This window comes from Uranotaenia lowii, chromosome 2 (assembly GCF_029784155.1).
Source record: "Uranotaenia lowii strain MFRU-FL chromosome 2, ASM2978415v1, whole genome shotgun sequence".
In the NCBI taxonomy this organism is placed as follows: domain Eukaryota; kingdom Metazoa; phylum Arthropoda; class Insecta; order Diptera; family Culicidae; genus Uranotaenia; species Uranotaenia lowii.
This window is the reverse complement of record NC_073692.1, coordinates 376,532,375-376,556,537: the sequence shown is the minus strand read 5'-3', so window position 1 is coordinate 376,556,537 and position 24,163 is coordinate 376,532,375. Positions and strand designations below refer to the sequence as shown.

At 39.0% G+C, this 24,163-nt stretch overlaps 2 protein-coding genes across 5 annotated transcripts in view; both read right to left on the bottom strand.

The window, feature by feature from the left end:
* The window catches only part of LOC129743210 (uncharacterized), a 44,931-nt gene extending 27,444 nt beyond the window's left edge, over positions 1-17,487 (bottom strand). Inside the window, exon 1 of the mRNA XM_055735186.1 lies at positions 17,377-17,487. Within this exon, the coding sequence (XP_055591161.1) occupies positions 17,377-17,487 (111 nt within the window). The remainder of the gene's footprint in view (positions 1-17,376) is intronic.
* LOC129747495 (serine/threonine-protein kinase WNK1-like) overlaps positions 1-24,163 on the bottom strand; it is a 130,660-nt gene that overhangs the window by 93,730 nt on the left and 12,767 nt on the right. The window contains exon 1 of one of the 4 annotated variants that reach the window (XM_055741744.1): positions 17,842-18,063. The exons of 2 other annotated variants lie outside the window; for them this stretch is intronic. The gene's annotated coding sequence lies outside the window, so the exon portion shown is untranslated. Of the gene's footprint in view, positions 1-17,841; positions 18,064-24,163 lie in introns of those variants that run through there. One more of the 4 variants, XM_055741747.1, reaches the window with a different exon arrangement.

Here is a 24,163-nt window from a genome sequence, read left to right as displayed (position 1 = left end):
GCTCTGAAATATTGAAAAAGTGGGCAGTGGGCGAAAAAGTTTGAAAACCACTTATCTAGAAGCTCAGATACAATGAAAAACTGTTCGCTTTTGGATAATGTTGAAATTAAGACTTAATTAAAACGAAAAGGAGACGTTAGGATAAGTTGGCCATACAATTGGGAGATCTTACAATTGAGGCCCTTGGAGCCAAAGGGGTATAAGTGACAAAATGGAAAAAATCGAGATAACCATCTAGAACGAATCCTTGACTGTCAATCATCATATGCTATTTTAATCATAATTTTATTTCACTATTTTGTTATGTTTAGATCTAGTTGAAAAAATCGTGCTAACTGAAATTTCCTTTTTGTTTGGAGCCAAAGGGGTATAAATGCTGCACCCCTCCAAAGTCCATTAAACTGATGTACTTATACCCCTTTGCCACCAACCCTAACTTGATTTCATGAAAGTAATGTTTTTTCATCGGGACCAAAAAATTCTAAAATTAATGTAATTCCCTTTTCTTTTGAATAGATGATGATGTTTAAAAATTTACCATCAACTATGATTCATCTGATTGCATTTAGTGAAAATTCTAGTAGGAAAAAAAATTAATATATTTAATTATTTTTTTCCATTTCAATAACAAATTAGCGGATCACAAATTCCTAATTTCTGGATATATGAAGTGTGTCACGGATTAAAGGCTTATAAAGTACAATAAAATGTATTTGTACGAGATAATTGGGTTAATATTGAAGCACCTATCGTTAATTTACTGTAAAAAACCAACTCAGAGTGACCGCAAGTCCCATTCCAATACCCAATTGATTAGGCAAAGGCGTACAAAACACGTGGTGATTGGAATTTAGTGGAAAATACCTTTCACGAATTATTATAAATTAATCTTGATGAAAAAACGTTGTTTGGAGAGATTTAGTAGAAGTTGCCAAGACCAGGTCGATCTTCAGCCATAAAATCTCTTAACCTACTGTACCAGAGTATATTTCTCATCAAAACAACAAAAAATATATTTATACGAAAACTAATTGACTCTTGTAGCAATGAATATTTATGGTTTCTTACCCATATCAATAAGATAAAAAAACCTGGATGTGTAAATTTGTTGGTGGCAAAGGGGTATAAGTGAATTTATTTGGTGGCAAAGGGGTATAAGTGCATGTGTTTGGAGCCAAAGGGGTATAAGTACCAAATTTAAAAAATATGTATCGCCTCATTAAACGTCAAATAAACGTTGTTTTTTGGGAAAATGTTGTAAAATGCTTTGTTTTTATTTAGAAAAACCATTCACATGAAAAAAATTCATAAAAAATATCTAAGGAATTTACTGGAACACAACGAAGTTCAAGTGCTTTTTTCTCGAAATCAGGTTTTATGCACTTATACCCCTTTGGCTCTGAGGGCCTCAATTTTGAAAAAAAAAATCACTAAACAAAATTCATGTACCGCAACGTATTTTGCGCCAGTGTTATCATTTTTTTCCCTTTCTTTCATATTGACGTATAAGCGATAGAAAATTTGCGCATGAAATGATTCACTGTGATTGTTTTCCATACCAACAGAATCCGTAGCAAAGCAAATCCTACCGAAGCCTGTTTAATATTTAAACAGGGTTTTAATTCTCCCGGCTGCTGGTGGAATTTTGTACAACGCACGCAGAGATTCAAAACGACGACGACGACGACCGCAACATCCTCAGCCACGTATGGTGCAGTGACAGAAGTCAGTTAGTACCTACTTACTGGCTGCTAGCACCATTTTCAGCAAGTAGATGCAAACTCGCTTCTTTCTTCCATAACCTCGCGGATGGCAGTTTGGATTCGCGTATTTAGTTTGATGGTGCGCTCTAGATCTATACTAGCGGAGAAAGAAGGGGACAAGTCGGGTAGATTCCATATTTGTGACAGAAACCGTCGTCGTCGTCGTCTACCATCCAATATATTGTCAACAGTAAACAGCAACAAAAACAACCACAATTGACAGCCGCGCACGTCACAAGTGCTGCTGCAGAGCAACAATGTATCATCGTCGCCGGGTTGTTGTCAATGGCCTCCAACTTCAACAAAAATCCACCGAGAGAATGACTCGACTCGAATGGGTAACTTTCCATAGGCTTTTGGATTGGCTTACCGCATATTTTTCTCGGATTATACTAATCTGCAGACACATTTTGATATATCTGGAAAATATTTACTTTCCTGGGTAGCAGCTGTACAGCAATGCAAATGGCAATGAGATGCAATGGCGTGTACGGGAAATTTTTCCGTCATCGAATTTGGGATTGTATGGTGCTGCCGCAGTTTATATTTTACTATGATTCATTTTCTAAATGGGGATTTCCGAAATACATTCCTAAGCCGAAAAATGGGTCTTAAGCTCTACGCAGAGTTCAAGAGACACGCAACGAGCAACAAGCAACTGGTTGCCCTAGACCAGACGTTGTTGAATCATTTGTATTTAGTTAAAGTTCAGCCATTCGAAGCAATGCGATGCAGTTCAAATTAAAGAGCTGAAGGTTTTGAAACGTAGAAAGAAGTTTGTATTTATATTTTAGGTGTTTTTATTGATATTTTGCACATACCAATTCCTAGGATCGAAAATCGAAATTTGAGTTCCTACTCATTCGAATATATGCTAAAATTCCTCCAGATTTTTTGTGGTTTTTTATCTGTCAAAAGGATTGAGAAGACAGCCGAGTGAGTCGGATGGAACATATTTACACATTTGAAGTGAGTTAAGAGGACAGCTAGAATTAGCAAAGAAGCGAGTCTAGAGTACAGTAGAGTCTTGAAAGAGAGGACCAAAAACAACGAGTCGAGAGGACAGCTCTATATATTGGAAAAAAAGTTATTCATAAACCACTTGGATAAAAAGGAAAAAACCGCGAGTCCAGAGGACAGCTGAAAATTATTCATGCATTTCAAATGGATATGGGAGACAGATTAAAATGAAAAAAAAAAAAAAGAAAAAAGAGAGTCTAAATGACGGCCACAAAAATATTTGTGAGATTCAAGTGTGTTGTGATAACATTTTGAAATTAAAAAATAACACTATAGGTAATTGAGGACAGTTATAAATAGAGAAGCAAATCGGAGATGTTTTAGGTCTGGGGTTTTTTTTTATATTATAAAACCAGATGAAGACCACTTTACTCTGATTTCCGGATCTACAGTACTGTTCATAATTGTATAGAAATGGGAAGCATGCGCACTGTCACTCAATCAAAAAATATCATCAGAGCAAAAAGTTATGGAAGTTCAAAGTCGAAGCGGCAGTGCGCGTGCTTCCAATTTCTATAAAATTTTGAACGGTACTGTGTATCATTTTGAAAAATAGATACGCTGTTTAAATACATCAATTTAGTTAAAAATGAAACAAGATTAAAAAAAAAAGAAAAACGGCAACCACGGAAAAACAGCTGGGAAATGTTTTTGCATCCAATTGAGTGGATTGGGAGGACAGCTCGGAATTGCCGAAAGCTTGAATTGAAAGCAAAGCGTGCAAAAAAACTGCTAGTCTAGAGGACTGCTTAAAAACTATTTGCGTGTTTCAAGCGGATTGAGAGAACAGCTTGAAATTGAAAAAAAAAACGGATTATACAGCTTGTATCAAAGTGAAACAAAACTGCAAGTCAAATAGGCAGCTGAAAATACTTGAGAGGACAGATTGGGAAAAAGTCGGGCAAAGAGTCGGAAGATAAACTTGAAATTGTAAAAAAGACCATTCGGGAAGTGAGTTAGCAAAAAAAAAAGAAACACAGCGATGATCAATATTTGAGCATTTTGAATGGGTTCAGAAGACAGCTTAAAATTGCCAATAATCAAGTCGGAAATACTATTTGGAGAAAGAAATACAGCAAATCGGAAGAACAGCTGAAAAATGTTTAAGTATTTCTATGTGAGTAAGAAAAGCCACGAGTCGAGAGGACTGGTGAAAAACTATTGAGTGTTCCGAGCGGATTGAGAGGACAGCTTGAAATTGAAAAAAAAAATCGGATTGGACAGCTTGGAACAAAGTGAAACAAAACTGCAAGACAAGAAGGCAGCTTAAAATATCTCAGGATTTCAGGTAGATTGAGAGGACAGTTTGGAAAAAGAAAAGAATACAGCAAGTCGGGAGGACAGGTGTAAAATGTTACAATATTTTATGTGAGTTGAGAATAAAAAATGAGCAGAGAGGGTAGCTTGAAAAAATGCAACAATTAGGAAGGACTGCTAAAAAATATTTGAGCATTTCGAATAGGTTGAGAGGACAGCTTAAAATTGCTAAAAATCGAGTCGGAAATACAAATTGGAGAAAGAAATACAGCGAATCAGAAGAACAGCTGAAACATGTTTGAGCATTTCCATGTGAATAAGAAAAACCACGAGTCGAGAGGACTGTTGAAAAACCATTGGGTTTTTCAAACGGATTGAGAGGACAGCTTATATTAGTTTATATATTAGTTTTTCAAGTAAGCTGAACGAACAGCTTGGAAAAAAGGAGAGAAAACAGCAATTCGGGAGACAAGTGCAAAATGTTAGAATATTTTATGTGAGTTGAAAATAAAAAAGTGAACAGGGAGGACAGCTTGGGAAAAGAAAAAAAACACCAAAAAGTTGGACGATAATCTTCAAATGGTGAAAAAGACCATTCGAAAGGACAGTTTGGAAATAAGAGAAAAAAGCGATTTGGAAAGACAGCTGAAAAATATTTGAGCATTTTGAATGCGTTGAGAAGACAGCTTAATATTGCCAAAAATCGAATCGGAAATACAAATTGGAGTAAGAAAAACAGCAAGTTGAAAGGAAAGCTGAAAAATATTTGAGCATGTCCAAGTGAGTAAGAAATGACAACGAAACGAGAGGACTGCTAAAATATATTTGTAAATTTGAAATGCAAAGGGCGGACAGCTAAAATTTCCACAAAATTGTAAAAAAGCAGCAAACCGAAACAACGTCTGAATAATATATGTGAGGTTTCAAGTGCGCTGTGAGGACATTTTAAAATTAAAAAAGAATACTGGTTTAGAAGAAGTCTTTAATCAAATAGAGAAACAAAATGAAATGGCTCTAATATTGGAAAGCAAGTTGTAAACGATCTAAATAACATCCAGTAGAAGGTCTAAAACCAAATTCAAATCAAAATCTCTCGACAAAATTTGTTACATTTTTTTTTTAAATTTTCATTAACGCATCCTACATTGTACAACTGAAAGTGCATACCCCACACGAAGCCGATGTTGGTTCGACTAATAGTCGGTCGAGTCGCTATCTGCCTCTCCAATTTTACGGGAATGCATTTTCGTGTTTTCGTTTACCGTTTTACGAGCTGCGGATTTCGCGGTTGATTGTATTTTAGTAACAATTACTCGAGAAAGACATCGTCGATTCAAGTCCGAATGGAAGTGTTTCCACCAGATAGCGAATATATGGGCATAGAAGACAAATTTCATTCGTTTAGTTAGACAATTAAGATGTAATAGTTTCCATACTTCGGTTACCAGGCGCTAGCAATTAATGGTCGAATTTATGGATGATCGCATACCATCTGTGTCATTTGTTGGGTATGGTGTTTCATTTTTGCACAGATGATTCAGATTGGCTGACACTTCGAGTGGCCCCGTGAATTTCCCCTGACTTGGTTCAGGTTCAGTTGCTGATTTATAAACGCTTATTGGTCATCAGACTCAGGAGTAAGGAATTCTCACTCGAAAAAAAATCCGACAGTCAAGAGGTTTATTATTGCTTTAAAATAATCAACCTATTTGTGTCAAACTTGTTATCGCACAAATGTTTCATAACCGAAGAAAGTTGATCGGAAGTGACAGTTTGAATCATCCAACGGAAACTGTTATCATTGAATTGAACTAGTGTTAACACTAAAAAAATCGAATCAATTTGAAGCTTTGTCTAGTTACTCAATCGTATTCCGATTCGATTTCATGATAAATGCTATGCTACAAAGCGCCTAAATATCCAGTTGTTCCAGCATATGGAACGAACAACAAAGCGCCGTAATAAATTGGCATACTTAACCTTACGCATATATCAGACAAACGCCTGAGCTTTGTGCTCTAGCTACATACGCAAAAGAATCGACTGGCGCGCGTTAAATTTGTGGCGTTCAGTTTTCTTAAGGTCTAAACTCCAATATTATCTTTGGAAGAACATTCAACTTTATCCATCAAAGTTTTGAAGAAGATAATTTATCACATTATTTTTATGTGATAACAATTTTACATTTTGAATTTTCTATCTTTTATTTTTTCAGGTCGCTGAACGACATTCTCACGGAGCGATCATCATTAAAAGCAGTGAATTTGTTCCTAATGCGTATTTACTCGCTCGTCACAAACAGAACATGGCGAACTAAACTTGAAATGTAAAGAGTGAAAACGTAAAAGTGGAAGGCATAAAAAACTAGTAATAAAACACTAGTTCAACCTACCTACCTTAGTCAAAGTGTCGAACAGACGAAACAGTACCAGAAGTCTTTGGGGAGGGACTGGATCTGGGGACACCAAACGGAGACGCAGAGCTAAGAAGTTCAGTCTCCTCTTTGGAACTGCTGTGCTACTGCTGCTAGGAGAGGTTCAGATTGTAGTTCTTTGGCTGTCGATGGTAATCGTTCGAGTTGTCGAGTTGTATGTGGGATTCTCGATTCGCCAGAAAGAGCACAGATTCCACACACATTTGCGCCAAGTTTGCTCCGGCAGTCAGTAGTAACTAAATAATAATCGATAAACAACAACCATCCAATCCAGCAAAGCAAATCGGCGAGGAAGAGTGAAGCATCATGATGATGACCCCGACAAGAAATTTTTCCACACAACACTACTTGCCAGCCGAACAGAGGGTTCCATTCCGTTTTGCCGTTGATACAATGTTGCAGCTGGATGGCTAACTGTGAGTCTGCGACTGGTTAATGAACCAGCTCTCCGGATTCCTGCTACCCACTACCAAAACCAGTAGGGTCGAGTTACTGAATGTGGCCAAATATGGTACCCGGAAAGATTCGGACAGGGATCCTCTTTATTCTGTAACGTTTCGAAATGATTTACAGTGTTACTTCCAGTACTGATAAATCATTTACTCTCAACATCATTTGAAAAAACAAAAAAAAATCATAAAATAAATTTTCTACTCATTTAAAATAAGTTCATTTAGAACAGCGATCGGTGAGCTTCGTTGATACGGTGTTGGCCATCAACAGCACAATCATTCCCGAGTTCGTCAACATTGAACGTCTTCGAGGAAATTCATCTCTACTATAATAACAAGTGAAACTGGCTTTTTCTGTGTAGAAAGTGCTTGAAATATAGGTATAGGATCGAGTCTACAGGCAAGTACCCTTCGAATTCAAGAGCCAATCCCTTGCGTGATAAATTTCTACCAATTGACAAATCTCTACAACGGTGTTGACGCCTATCAACATGCTACGCTTGTTAACTCAACAAGCACAGGGCCTTCATCACCGGGACGCAACGTATCATGTCCAACGGAGACCCCTATTACCTTAGACTCAGGCGTGTGGTTCCCGTCAACGTCATTATTCGTCCCGGTCCTGAGTTCGTATGTGGCGTAGGGGTTCTACAGCCGTCTTTTTATTAGTTGATTACCCTGGTGATAAATCCCGGTTTACAGATTGTATTCCAAGGCATGGCGAGCCATCACGTCCCCCCGTTTGCTACTCTGAGTCCATAGGTACAATGGGAAGACTCATGATATACTCCGTGTATACCTCCTACTAACTAAACTTCACCCGGGGCCACAGACTATACTTCAATAGTAGGAGGTATTCGCGCTAGTGCGCTCCAAGGCAATACACATTAACGAGACCACTTTTAGCAAAACCTCTCATCCTTATGACTCGACGTCTGAACTCTCTCCATGAGAACCGACATCTCCTCACAATGACTCCAGATTCCCACATAAACCTCTTCTCTTCGCGACTCGAGGCCTGATCTCTCCTCTAAAGACTCGAGGTTCAACCCCTCTTCGCAACGACTCGAGGTTGACCTCTCCTCTGCACGACTAAGGCCCGATCTCTCCTCTAGCGACTCGAGATCTGACCTCTCATCGTAATGGCTCGAGGTAACTTCTACCCCTTCTCTTGTTGATTAAAGGCCAGATCTATCCTCTTGCGACTCGAGACCCAACCTTTTAACGTAAAGACTCGGGGTTGACCACACAAACCTCTTCTCCTGAAGATTCGAGGCCTGAACTCTCCTCTAAAGACTCGAAGCTCGACCTCTTATCTTCAGGATTCGAGGTTTGCTACCTTTTTGCCCGTCGTGTGCCGATCGAGAGCAGTTAATCCTAGACTCATGTCTGGTACAGCACACGCGCTGGACATATTGCAACACTTCGGATGATATCGGACAAAGACGTCATCCTATTCCGACTCAAATGGCTAACCCGGCGTCGAGAGCCACTCTACCCGTGGGTATTCCCCGATCGTGGAATAACCCTTTACCAACAATTTTTACTGCGAAGAAGTTCAAGTCTTATCCTTAACCGCACTTCTCGAATACTTCCCGAATGTGGAGCATCCTACGCACGAACGCGGCGTAGCCACGGCATCCGCTACGCAGAAGATATTGCCTTAGCTTTGTTACTTCAAACCGTGGGGTCGGACGCACACTACTCGACAGCCCCCCGTCGATTGGGTAAGTCTACCTTTGGCAGACTACCCTTTGATTTTCGGCCCACGTCTGTTTCTGCCTGTTGTGTGCCAGATTGAAGCTTTTTCTGGACTCGCGCCTCTCTCGGAACACATTCGGGACTTTGAACGCTAGAACTCGGATGTTTCCCGACAGTGACGTCATCCTACACTGACTCGAGAGGCTCGCCCGGCATCGAGAACCTCTCTACCCGTGGGTATCCCCCGACAGTGGTTACCCCTCTTCCTGCGAAGTCCTGTACGAGGAAGGTATAGTCCTATTCCCGTAGTTTCCCCTATAGGAAGCGGCACTACTCGGATACTCCCCGGCGGTGGGATATCCTACACACGTTCGAGGCTCACTCATGACCTCCGCTACGCAGAAGATGATGCCTTATCTCCGTCGATGGAGTCATCCTACACCGTTCGCGGACTGCCGTTGACTGCAGCTTCTCTGCAGGGCAGTCATGATCCGGATGAACACATCGCTGACCTCATGCCAAGTGTAGGAGTCCGTACACGTCCTCTGCACCACCTTGTCTGCTGTCGTGTCGGGCCCACAGATGGCAAGTATCTATGTTGTTACGTACCACCGCAAACCTCGGACAGACAAACACCACATGTTCGGGTGTTTCCTCTTGGTCACCCTAATCTGAGCAATACGGCGAAGCCACATGTCCAAACCGGTAGTTATACTTCATGAAGCATCCATGACCAGTCAGAAATTGCTTCATATGGAAGTGCACTTCACCGTGTCTTCTTGCTATCCAGCTCTCGATGTGCGGGATCAGACGATGAGTCCACCTTCCTCTTGCTGAGCTGTCCCACAGCTGCTGACATTTGGGCATCGAGTCCTTATTGGCGAGATCTCGTACGTGGAGATCCCCAGTCTGTAAGCTCAGGCAAGTATGGCCCTCCTGACCGTCTTCCTCTACTGCTTACCGGCTCTTGTTCCTGCTACGACGTCGTCGCTTTCACGGAAACATGGCTGAACAACCGTACCATCTCGAGTAAGATTGTTGGACCAAATTACGTTGTTTTTCGTTGCAACCGCAGTTTCCGTAATAGCAAGAAGACCACTTCTAGAGATGGAGTTTAAATTGCTGTTAAATCCAATTTCCATGCACTTAACGATGACTTCTGGCACGACTTGGAACTTGTGTGGATCCGCATCGATCTTGGCAACTGAAAACTCTACGTATGCGTGCTGTAACTGCCCAATGATTGCACGCGAGATGTCGCTCTCAACGGAGTCATTTTCTCGCTGCATATCCAAAGTGAACTCCCTCTGCGCCTCCGAAGATGATATTCTCGTCATTGGAGACTTCAATATACCCGGTTGTGTTTCAGCTATGGTAGCTTTTTGTACTCGGATCCCGTGCGCTCTACATTCTCGGCGCCTTTGAATATCATACTAGACTCCCTGTGTATAGCGACCTTGCGTCAAATAAACAGAGTTGCAAACGAAAACGACCGTATGTTGGATATCTGCTTTGCTAGCAATCGGTCTAGTGTTCCGACTATTCATTTGGCTCCTGCTCCGTTCGTTAAGGCTTACCATCTTCACTGGTTATGCTCGAGGTCACTAAGTTGTATGTTTCTGTCGAAAAACACTTATCTTTCTCGGCTTCAAGAAAGCGGATTTCCATGTCATCTTTCGTATACTGGCCACCATCGACTGAGAATCTCAGCTCGATTTATTGAATCCCAATGCTGTGGCCGAAGCCTTTTCGCATATCTTAAATTACGTTATCGACCGCCACGTGCCAAAGCGCACGACTTCCGAGAATTTGCGGACTCCCTGGTTTACGAAAGAACTGCGTCGGCTAACGACGGCGAAGAGATGTGTACTTAGAAATCATCATAGGCTCAAATCCTCCCAAATTAAGGATGTATACCCAAGAATGAATTTCGCTTACGAAAAAGCTAGTAAAAGTTGTTACCAAAATTATCTTTTCCGAGTACAACGTAACCTCAAGTCCAACCAAGAATCGTTCTGGAAGCATGTCAAAAGTCATGAACCTGGTAGTCCAACTCAAATGTTTCTGGATGGAGACACTGCGAGCTCTGATTGCAGAATCAGTGATCTCTTTGTTCAAAAATTCTCGAGTACCCAAACTCGTTCTGACACTATCAAAAGTCAGCGTATAGAACATGCTATTCCAACTGAAATGTTTCTAGATGGCAACACTGCGAACTCTGATTGCGGGATCAGTGATCTCTTTTCTCAAAAAATTCTCGAATACCTTTGCTACTTCTTCAACATCCCAAAAACATGTAGAGAGTGCTGTCAGGAATGTTTCACCACTTGGCTTCTGCATAAGCACGATTGTAGTAGAGGATGTGGTCATATCTAAAGCTGCCGTAAAGCTCAAAAACTCTCTCTGTAGGCCCGGACGGTATACCATCTTCCATTGCTAAAACGATTAGTGCCTTTTTTACAGACTTCTGGGGGACTAATCTTTCAAGCTTCTTTGGACAGAGACACCTGCCCTTCACTGTCGAAGGAAGCTTATATGTTTCCGGTCCATAAAAAGGGGAATCTGAGAGGTATCAACAACTTTAAGGAGTGCACCGAAAATAAGTTATAAACACATTTTTTTCATTGTATTGATTTTATTGATGATTCAAACTATTATTGGTAATACTCTCGGACTTTCGACTTGACGCGTTTCAATAGGTTTTGTATAGCTGATTGATCACACTTCTTGACCGCAGTATTCCAATTTTTCTTGAAAACTGCCATTGGCCTTACCATCCTTCTTGGAAATTCTCTTGACGATAGCCCAATATCGTTCTATGGGGCGAAGCTCCGCAAACACTCCTTTTGGTAGATATCGGCATTTATTGTTCCTTTTGTAAAGAAACTTGCCGACTTCAATTCTCAGGAGCAGGTTGCTTGCCACACAAGCCGTTTGTTTGGACACTTTCTGCTTTGCTGTACCGCTGATCCGCTGTACCATTCCGATCGATGTCCCAGCTTTTTTCGCCAAATCCCATATGGACATCGATCGATTCCGGTTGATTACCTCACGGTCCAGATTCGGGTCAGATGGTCCTGGTTTTCGGCCTCTTCCTGGCAAATCATCGAACGTATAGTGTTCCCCGAACTTGTGGATGATGGATTTTACGCTCGCCGGATGAATGCCGAAATGTTTCGCCACTTCATTCATCGAGATGCCCTTCTCTCGCATCAAAGTGTCCAACACACGAATTTCAACTTCTCTTCTAATTCGCGACATTTTGGGAGAAACGAATGTTTCAAACGTAAACAAAGCGCTGGTTCACTCTTGACAGATCAAGATGCTACATACAGGTGAGCACAGTTGTGCGCGTTAGTAAGTAGAAGGCCCAAATAAATTTATAGTTAATTTTCGATACACTCCTTAGAGGAATTTCCGCATTATGTGCAACTTCCATACTGTTAGAATAAGTCGTCGTGGATCCGATTTTCTAGTACTGTAAGCAACATTTTTAAACCGATCAGCATGGATTTTTGCCCAAACGCTCCACGACAACTAACATGTTGACCTTTATCTGTGTACGAAAGTGTTGCTGCTAAATCGCAATCCGACGCCATTTATACCGATTTGTCAGCAGCATTTGGTGAATCACGATATCACCATTGATAAGCTTGGACGTTTAGGATTCTGTGGACCTATACTTGGCTGGTTCTGCAGTTACCTAACATAGACGTAAATTGACAGTTCGCACAGGAGATTTCCTGTCCAGCCAGTTCTCTGCCTCCTCCAGTCTGCCCCAAGGTAGTCACTTAGGACCGATCATCTTCTCAATCTATTTTAACGATGCTGCTATAACTATATTGATGATCTTAAACTGTTCTACACCATAAACGGTCAGGACGACATTGATTTCCTGCAAAACGAGTTTCGTCTATTCGCACACTGGTGTGACATCAACTGCCTGTCTTTGAATCGCTGAATGTGCAGTCATCAGTTTCTCACAAAGACGGTAGCCTTTTTGTGTGGAGTTCTTCTTAGGAGATGAGTCCATTGCGCGAGTGAACTTTATCAATGATCTGGGCGTAATGCTCGACCGTAAGCTTGAGTTCAAAAACACAAATCTACGAACTACGTCGTCGATAAAGCCTCTAGAAGCTTCGGATTTTTATTTCGGGTGGCCAGGGACTTCAAGGACGTGTACCGCCAGAAGAGCCTATATTGCAGCATAATTCGATCCATCCTCGAATACGCATCAGTTGTCTGGTGTCCCCACTACTGAGACTGAGAAATCAGGACCTTCAAATGCGGTTGAACAACTACGGAGCCAATAGTGCTTTCATCGGTGTTATGAAAACATTCAACCACTTTTTTGAGTTCTTCGACTTCGACGTTTCGAGGAATGTTTTCCGAAGAAATGTTATAAGAAAATTGGGAAATCGTAAGTTAGATGTACATATTGTGCAATTTTTATTTTTATTTTTATTCATCATTTGGACCTATACTTGGACAGTTTAAATAAATAAACGAACAAACAAACAAATCGAAGGAAAAAATGTAGGAAGATGCTACAACTTTTGCTTGTTCAACATGCTGCATCACGGATCACTTTGACAAAAAATGCATAAAACACCCAGATTTCGACAAGAGTACAGCAGAATGTCACTATCCAGTAAGCTGATCCTACTTATTTAGATGGCAGAAACAATTTTTCATAAAACCAGCAGCACAGTAACTGTACTGTACCGGAAAAAAAATCACCACTTTCTTTTGAAAATAACTGTTGAATGCATGGATAAAATTCATGTAATTTTCAGAGAAATGCGTGACAGCTTGTCAAGTGGTTTTCTGTGATAGAGGCAGCGATTTTTGGACACGATGAAATGCTTTTTTTCCAAATCAAGGCTGTTTATGATGACGTTCACTATTTGCTGAAGATTGACCTACAAAACATTTCAATATTTACTATATTTGATCGAAGTTCTGACAAGTTTAGCAGATTATCCTCAGGAACCAGAACAACATCGGTGACTAAGGAAGGAAAGCGGAAGCATTTGGAGGCAAATCCGGTAATACCGGGCTATTTTTCCAATACCAAATAACGGTTTTATGTCCGTCTAAAACCGGTATTTTTGGTTTTGGGAAATGGTCTTAACTTTGAATAAGAACTTTGTTGAATTTTTGTCATTTTTAAGAATTTTTCTAGGATATTTTAGGAATTCAAGGGATCTCCAATGTTGTATTTATTTTTTAAAGACTCACCCTAAAAATCCAACCACCTTTTAGAATTTGAGAGAGACTCTATGAACTAGACATCGCTGTTTCTATGGTTTCTTTTTTACGTAAATGTCATGATCCGGTTGCTGCTATTGGATATTCCGCAAGTTGAGATTGACGAGAATTCCGAATGCTTGTCCATTTTGATTGAAAATTTGGCAAGTTGACATTTCAATCAAATAATTAATTAAATAACCCAAACAATGTCCGCTCAAGCCAACTGAAATCAATTTTCATTTTTTTATAAAATCATCTGATTTTTCATGTTTTTTTAATGAAATGGAATTTAATCTATTTGTTTGATCTTTTAATATCTCTGAACCAAGAGAAAAAGAAGGCTGATTGCGTGCTAAATCCCAACTCGTAGTCCGTCTATAAAAAGTGTTTGATGAATTTCGATAACATTTTCATTCAAAAATTTACTTTACCTTTACCTTTAAAAGGGATCGCACATTGGTTATTGAAATTAGAAAAAACTTAAGAAATTGTATTCAAACTATAAAATTAGACGGGACAGTAAAAAACATACATTACAAAGGAGTAAGCTTACGAAGAAATTTGACACAACTTTCCAAAGGCAATCGTCAATCGTTTTGAGTCGCTAGATACAAAGTCAAATCGTTGTGAATTTAGTTCTAAAAACATTGGTCTTTGAATGTTAAAAATCATGAATTATGAATGTTACGCTTATGCAGCCTTTATAAAGCTAAGTCAAACAACTCAGCTTTATCACATGATGAAGAACCTTCGGATGCTTAAATATTTCCATCAAATGCAATTTATCCCTCATCCGCATTAGATTTCATTACCCTAATCAGCACTTGTGGTGTCAATTTGACACCACAAGCTCAAATCGTTATAACTTTTGGCGTGTTAGACCGATTTAAACAAAACTTACATCAAAAGAAACCTTGTAATGTCAGTAAAATATGTTTAGAACATTATATACAGCTAAAGTTACAAGTTTTCTCGTTATTCAGCATGAAAGAAAAAAAATCCGAAAAAACATGCCTCACGAAAACTGCTGTAGTTCATATATTACACGTCCAAAAAAATCTTTGTCTTATGCATATGAAAGCTGAAGTTAATGCCTACATCATGAAGACAAGAAATATTTTTTTAAATTTTTTTTAATGAAATGGTCACAAAAAGTTCAAAAAAGTGGTCTAAAAAACCTATTTTTCATTCGATTGCTAGTAAATACTGTTTGAGCGATGGTAGAGCTTTAGAAAAAATATGACAACAAACTTTATTAAAATTCTAACATTTTGCTGTCTTTAGATTTTTGATGCAACCAAAATTGAATTTACTGGAATTTTTCAAAGTTCACTACTTTGCGCAATTTTTTTACAAATTGAAATTTTATCTGTTTTTGTGGTCCACCGTCAGGTTGTACTCGGATTTTCAGTGCTTTTACTTTGTTTGGACCAATCAAAAGTATATTCATTGGAAAGCTAATTTAATCTACATTCTAGTGAGGTGCAACAAATCACGCTGTGAGATTTCACAAAAATATGAAAATTATAAACGTAAAATCATTCCTGAATTTCTAGAACTACAAGCACCGCGTCCAGCAAAACGTGTTTATTTGCTCTCCGAGTAGGTACGGTGGGTGGTGATTCGGGCAGAGAGCCAAGCCGACAGACGAAATAATGATGCGTGTCGTACGTTTCTTGGTTGGAAATTTTCTATTGATAGTAGTTCACGTTTGCTTGTCACGACACGCATCATTATTTCGTCTGTCGGCTTCGCTCTCTGCCCAAATCACCACCCACCGTACCTACTCGGAGAGCAAACAAACACGTTTTGCTGGACGCGGTGCTTGTAGTTCTAGAAATTCAGGAATGATTTTACGTTTATAATTTTAATATTTTTGTGAAATCTCACAGCGTGATTTGTTGCATCTCACTAGAATGTAGATTAAATTAGCTTTCCAATGAATATACTTTTGATTGGTCCAAACAAAGTAAAAGCACTGAAAATCCGAGTACAACCTGACGGTGGACCACAAAAACAGATAAAATTTCAATTTGTAAAAAAATCGCGCAAAGTAGTGAACTTTGGAAAATTCCAGTAAATTCAATTTTTGTTGCATCAAAAATCTAAAGACAGCAAAATGTTAGAATTTTAATAAAGTTTGTTGTCATATTTTTTCTAAAGCTCTACCATCGCTCAAACAGTATTTACTAGCAATCGAATGAAAAGTAGGTTTTTTAGACCACTTTTTTGAACTTTTTGTGACCATTTCATTAAAAAAAATTTAAAAAAATATTTCTTGTCTTCATGATGTAGGCATTAACTTCAGCTTTCATATGCATAAGGCAAATATTTTTTTGAACGTGTAACATATGAACTACAGCAGTTTTCGTGAGGCATGTTTTTTCGGATTTTTTTTCTTTCATGCTGAATAACGAGAAAACTTGTAACTTTAGCTGTATATAATGTTCTAAACATATTTTACTGACATTACAAGGTTTCTATTGATATAAGTTTTATATGAAGTTCATAATAATTCAAACGACTTAAATAGATTTTACTTTTGTGGTGTCAAAATGACACCGAAAGTCGGAAAAGGGAGTTTTTTTGTCCAGGCTTCCAGGGTTCGTCCATAAAAAAAGTAACGATGCAATATTGAAGAACTTTTGAATTCATTTAGGGTCCCCGAAGAAATTTTTGTATTTTGAAGCTTCTGAAAAAAGTTACAAGCCTTCAAACTTGCAGTGGTGTCAAAATGAATGGTTATAGAACAAATCCTATTTAAATAAAAAAAAATCCAATTTAAATAAAAAAAAAACCGATATTTTTGAAAAAATCATTTGTTTTTTTTCCACACTGGTCCAACGTGTCTACAAGATATTGAGCTGCAGCTGGTGAAGCCTTGAATTTCAGTGTTTTTTTTATTATCTTAAACTGAATTCTAGGTTTGTTTTTTTTTATATGAACATAAAAGTTAGAAACTTAAGTAAATTAAAATCGGAGTTTGATTTATGATTTGAGTTTGTGTTTTCAAATGGAATATTTTTAAGTTTGAATTGTACTTTGAAATTTTCATTACGATTTTAAAAAATCAAAAGGTTGCAAAACCCAATTTCGGAATGCCTTTGGCCGAATTTTAAAGAAATTTCAGCAAATAGTGACTTGATCATGAAAAAAATTGGGAAAAATAAGAAAAATTACCCTCCTATGGTAACCCTAAGTCTTCTGCAAAAGGAAAAGCCACTCGGAAAGAAAAAAAATAAGGGAGGCTAGAAAGGTGACACACCATCATCCGTGAGTCGACGTTCGTCGCGGCGATTAATCGATAAACTATTTTCGCAACAACAAACACAACAAAATAATATTGGGAAAGAAAATTGCAGAACAACTTTGAATAGATAGGTACCTTTCTTTTTCGGGTGTTACTCGTCCATCGTCATCAGAAGTTCAGAACAATAAAGCAAATGAGCCGAAAAGAAAAGATTTTCTTGGCCTTTTGCTCTGGGTCTCTTCCTGCCTTTGGTTCCTCCGTCGTCGTCGATGATGATGGGTGGTGTTGTTCCTCCTCGAGCGAGAAGATGTTATCCGACAACGTCTTCAAAATTTGCTGATGGTGTGGCACATCCATCTGAGTCCATATCGGTTGCGAAAGTGCACTTTTGCTCTTGATTCTTCTACCCAATCGCGCTCACTATTTTTCCTTTTGGATTGCAGCAGCAAGATTTTCGCCCTGGTGGCTTTTGGTTGGTTGCCGAATGGCCATCCTCTTATATTTTTATTAATTTGCTGCCAGCGATTCTTCTTCGATGTTTTCACCATCCGCAGGCCGTGTCGTGTTGGTGGTATTGTTATTATTTTTCAAGTTCACATACCGTGGCCAAAATGGATTGTTACCGATTTTGTCACTCTGGGCTAGATCACTAACTGCTGTGGAAAAATCACTTTTCACCACCCAAATCAACTACCCGGAACCCAAATTTACCTCCACCTAGAACGGAAAACCTCACAGAACCGATCGGAACTACCGTCAATCCGGAACGAACGAAATTTTCACCTCTAATTTCACAATTTTCACAGATCCTAAAACCTCTTGGGGCAGACGTACGTAAAAGTGGCACTTCTATTCCGAAAATGACGAAAAACCCACTGGCCTGGTGCAGAAAGAGAGAAAATAATTTTGACGTTTTGATTATTTTCGTCGGGTATACGACTGATGTGAAAAGCCAATCATCCAACGAAACCAAAAGGCGAGACGTCGAAGACCATCATCGTCGTCGTCGTCGTCGTCGCTCGGAAGAAGAGACATGGGCGAGACACGTGCGGAGCTATCTAGCGATCTCGGTCTGGCTGCCTTGTTTTGCGTTTTTGGGTGAGTGTGTGTGTGCCCATCATGTAAGTACACAAGGTGACCATGTGGCTGTATGGATACTTCGACACCATTCACACAAACACCGTTTCAAGCAGGGGAATCTCCCTGAACTCGAATACCAAGAGTAGACGTCATACTGGGACAGTGGGTTTGGAGCGGATTTATCGGGTAAAATATAAACTAGTTGCGCAATTACTCACGGAAGAGCAATATTGATAACCTTCTGACTGACATTTCCAGGAAGTCTCAGGCTCAGATAGCGCGACAATCCTTTTTTTATGATGCTGTCTCGCTGACTCTGAAGGAAGGATATTCGAAGAAAGAATTTTTGAGGAATCGCTTATTGAGAGATAATGGGAATACATTTTTCTTGAGGACGTTTTGATTCAAAATTACGTAATCGGAACCGATTATTGCGTAAGATTGAATACTGCGTAATAGCAAATATCAATCTATTGAATCTAAATAAATATTCTACTACATCATCCACATTTGATCTGTTCTCCAGTGGTCGGGAGAATTTCGTCCTATATTTTCAACAGCTGAAATTGCAGAACAAAAAAAAACAGCTTAGCAATACAACCGGCTGTTTCACCTGTAGGTTCGAAACTGTTGTCTTCTTTAATTTGATTGTTGTTTTGATATATTTTTGTAGGTTTAATAAATTTTTACCATAAGGATGGTAAAGTGTCGTTAGTAAAACTTAAAAAAAAAGTTTACATTTACGACATCCTAAATTTGTCCGTGCTCCTGAACTCAAGGAACAGAATTCCTTGGAATTTCAGGATTGTTACAAAACTCGGATGGATCTCGGAAACATCTGTTGTTTTGTAACGAAACTCGTGAAATTTGAAAAGGTTTCCTGTGGACCGTATGATTATGATCCCGAGCAGAATAAATTCATGCTGAAGGGTGTCCAATGAAATTGCCACACACAAAATTGATTCGCAAAATTCGAGTTTTCATCCGATTGCCATCAAATTTTCAGGGATTGAAAAATAACTATTAAACTTCATTTTACCATTTTACTCGTATTTTATTTAAAGTCCATACGCAAATGCCTGGACCTTGGCTTTAACCCCGGCCACAAGATTCTGCACAATCTGTGAATCTACCGTTTTTACCATGTAAACCCATTCTTTCTTCAGTTCCTCGACTGGCTTCACTACCTTAGGTCTTCAAGAAGGTGCTGCTTCATAATCGCCCAATTCTTCTCGATGGGGCTGAGCACCGGAGTGTTGGGAGGGTTGAACATTTTCGGCACGAAATTGACCTTATTGTCCGCATACCACTTCAGCACGTGGCATGAGGCCAAATCCGACCAGAAGATCGTTGGGCCGTCGTGGGCCTTCAGGAGAGGAAGCAGTCGCTTCTGGAGGCACTCTTTAATGTACACCTGTCCGTTCATCGTGTCCTGGGTCACGAAAGGTGCACTCCGCCTTCGCACATGCAGATGGCTTACCAAACCAGGAATTTATTCGCAAATTTGGACATCTTCTGAGTGCGGACATGCTCCGGAACGCTGAACTTATCCTTGGCCGTGAAAAACAGGTTGCCGGGGACCTGTTTGAAGTCGGCCTTCACATATGTTTCGTCGTTCATGATGCAGAATTCAACTTTCGTCAGCATGTTGAAGTACAACTTCCTGGCACGGGTTTTGGCGGACTTGATCTGCTTCTCGTCGCGATTAAAGGCCTTAGTTTTGGCCTTCTGGACAAAACTTCGACTTAGGTGCAGCTTCTTAGCCACATCCGAAAAGGAGGAATTCGGGTTTTGGTTGAAGGCCCCAACTACGCGGTTGTGATTTTTGGTCTTCTGGGCTTTCGATCGGTGGTCAATCGTTCCTCGAACTGCTTAATCACTCGCGAAATCCTTGTTCTCGTGATGAAAGCGCAAGATTTTATCACGCACGAGCTGTTCTTTCGACTCCATTTCCGCGAATTTTCACGGAAAATAAAAAAAAGGTAAAATTTACCTTTTTGCTAGGTGAATTTTTTACCTTTTTTTCATTCACCAGGTAAATTATACCTTTTTTCAATTTACCTAGCAAAAAGGTAAATTTTACCTTTTTCGCATTCACCTAGCAAAATAGTAAATAATACCGTTTTCCCATTTACTGATTTAAAAGGTAAATGCTGGTTGGTTTGATTGTTTTCTTCAATAAGAATTAAAAAAATACAAAATTCTTTCAAAAATGATATTTATTGGAGATAAATAGGGACTGGTAATTCGGCTTCGCGTTCTTCTGAGCCGCTATGGCCGCTGAATCCACCTGCGTTGCGTACATTCATGGCCTCCTCCGTTCGACTAATCCGATCAGGTTCGGCTTTTCCGGCTGGAGGATGACGTGGAATACACCTCAAAGCTCTATGGGCCGATCTGAAACAAAATCAATAGTATTATGACGAGAACCAGCACAACTAAATGATATTTAAGAAAACTTAATGGTAATTACCATTCTATTCCGATTTTCACATATTAGGCACAAAGCAAAACTTGTACCTAGAATGACAAAACAGCTTAACCTCAATGAACGGGTTCGGCGAATAGTTACTTTTTTTTAGAAGAATTGTACCGTTTTGTTTAGCTCAATCCAGGTCAATTACACCTCGCTACGATGTAAGTTTTACCTTATTTGGATTTACCTTTTTTTCTAGGTGAATTATACTTTTTTATCGAGCTCAATTCAGGTGAACTTCACTTCGCTACGAGGTTAGATTTACCTTTTTTGGATTCACCTTTTTGCTCGGTGAATTGTACATTTTTTCCAACCTCGATTCAGGTAAATTTTACCTCACTGTGAGGTGAGTTTCACCTCGAAGAGGTAGAAGTTACTTTTTTGGCTTTCACGAGCGTTCACCTTTGCTAACTCGGTAAATTTTACCTTTTTATTATTTTCTGTGTTGATCACAGGACTTTAAAACTTGCAGAATGTAAACAATGCACTATGAATTAAAGCCACCCAAATTTTCATTAAATTCTACCCAACGGTTAAAAAGTTAGAGCAATTTCATAGTGTGGCAATTTCATCGTGGACACCCTTTAGCAACGTTTTGGGAAGATAGCTAAAACCTCTCTAGCTAACGATTTTTTTAACACTTTTTCCGAAGCATTTTCTAAAAAAAATGCACAATGTCGCCAGAACCAAAACGCCAAACTGTTGTTTTGCGACCTTTGGTTTATTTTGCAGCATGATCCCGTGCAGTGCAAAACGTCGCAGTGCAAAAATTCATCATACGTCTTAAATTCAAATCAATTGGGAAAATTTATTCATTGATCAAATGAAACCAAATTTTTACCAAACATGGAAAACATCTTTGCAATCGTTTGCAGTAGACAGGAGTATGAAACGTTACACGATTTCTCTTAGTATCGTGGGCAGAAGATAACTCAGTTTTTTTTCATATTGGTTCATTGACTGAGTCGATTTGGGGTCATTTTTTAATTTCTCAAACCCTGGGGTCTTAAAAGCTTCGTTTTGGTTCAAAACTTATCCATGATTTTTTGCAGAGTTTTTAAGTAACGTTTGCATGAGTAAATTTGAACTTTAAAGTTTGTATGGGAAAATTGAATATTTTGTACTGAAAAGTCAACATCATTTTTGTTTCTTCTGTGGAAACGAGCTTGCTGATGTTTTTTCGGCAAATTTATAAATTCTTCAAAGGAAGTTTTCCGCTGAACAGCTTTGTCGAAGATCTTAACTTTGTATCTTATAAGGCAACAAAGTTATTAGCTATTTAACAGAGGTATGTCTTTTGGCATTGATAAACAATAAATTCAATTAACATCACTGCTTTGGCCTCGCAAAGCCAAGGGGCTGAAGAAAACAAAATGAAATGAAAAATGAATCGAGTGAAACACGTATAGGGGCAACACGGCGTCCTCATTGCAAAAATTTCAACCAGAGGCATTTTTTGAATAATCCTTAAAATGATATCTGCGGCTCGGGAATGTCAATCAAAGGGATCTTTGGTAACATTAATAAATTATGGTTGGCACCGGCCCGCCAACCTTCCATGGCTCCCGGCACGACGAACTGCCAGTGATTCTGGTCCGCTCTCAATGGCTCCGAACCAACGACCCTCCAAAGCACCTGCCCGACGACCTCCCTCCCGAGTCTCCTGGCTTTCCGACCTCCAGCTGGCTTCCCGGTCCGACGACCTACCAGGATCCTGGTCCGACAACCTCACACGGTTCTGGCTCGACGACGTTCCTTTGGATTCCCTGCTGATGGCTCTCAACAGGTTATGGGCCCAGCACTAGTGGAAAGCAAAGATGGTGATTGGCGAATAAATCGACGAACATAAAATGATTCACTCACCCTCTGAGGTAACCCATTCCCCGAACGCATTCGAAAAAAATTACACACGATGGCACTCAGTGAGCGAACCAATCGGACTTTCCGGCCAACCTCTTTAGTTCATTCAGGAGGCGATTGGGTTGCCTGTCTGCCATCCTATGATCCAATCATCAAGCGATTGCTTTGGAAGATGATTCTGCACAGAAGAATCGCAGACGAATATCATCAGCGAGCGATTGATGATTGCAATTCTTTCGACCGCATCCGATCATTCGTTCTGCTCGCAAAGTTGGTTTTGCTACAGTTTGGTTGCCTGCGTTCGGGCGCTTCTGAAAGTAGCTCGAGCGTCAGCGTTAGGTGGATCCTTTTTTATGATGAATAGTATCATTAAAACATTTGATTTGTTGTTTGAATTATGAAATTGATGATTCAGAAACTACTTTTATCAAAAACCGTTTTTAAAGCAAAATATTACCCATTTTCGATTTTAAGAAATGTGTATACATCAGCTTAAGAGATGATGGGTATAAATGTAATGAAAAAAGAAATGTATCCATTTTCATTATCGGTGAAAAGAGATTATAAAACTTGTTCATCTTATTATTAAAATAATATCTCCAATTACACTAGTTTACAAAATTTAAAAAAAAAATCGTGAACTTGATTAATTGACCAAAATTTTTAATGTAAAATCGGGCGCTGAATCCGAAAATGAAATTCAAAAAAATCTCAGTAGAACCATTTTTGAGTTATGCTAAAAATATGAACTTTCGAAAAAATTAAAACAGCTTTTGTACTTAGATTAAAATATCTCGGACGGCATAACAGTAATTTGAAATCCCTCTTCCGCATATTGAAGGTGAATAAGTTTTCTATCGATCATCTGAACACTGTTTTTGCGTTTGACCAACAGTATTGCTGATATTAGTGACTTTATGAGAAAAAAAATTATAAAAAACGCATTTTTTTTAGAGAAAATTATGTTTTGACGAAAGTTTTAGACTCGATGGTAGCATTTGAAAAATCTTATTTTCTTTTGCGCTTAAATGTCAATTTAAAATAAAGATTTCAAGTGGTTGTTTGCGGCCTTTGAACCGCAATAACTTTTCTGTTTCAAATCCAATCGAGTTACAGTCTTCGAGTGAAATATTTGTCTTAAATTAGGCTTTAAGAAAATCAACCATAAAAAACAATCAGCTAGTGATGGAAAAAGTTTTTGATGAAAAACCACTTTTTTTCGTTCCTTCCGGGCAAAATACCTCAATATTTTATTCACGTTTGAGACTTAAGCAACCCCTCCCTATGGTCAGATCTTCCTGAAACTTGGCATGTGTCCTTCTGGTAAGTTAATAAATAATTTTGACTTGGAGCGAGTGAGATTTATCATGTTTCATTCTTCCTATACTATGATAAGTGTACTGCGGTTCGTTAAATTATTAAAAACTCCGAAAATTTCAGTTATGGTAAAGTAGCCATAACTTCTTCAATTTTCAACCAATTTTGATAAACAACCACTTGAAATCTTTATTTTAAATTGACATTTAAGCGCAAAAGAAAATAAGATTTTTCAAATGCTACCATCGAGTCTAAAACTTTCGTTAAAACAAAATTTTCTCTAAAAAAATGCGTTTTTTA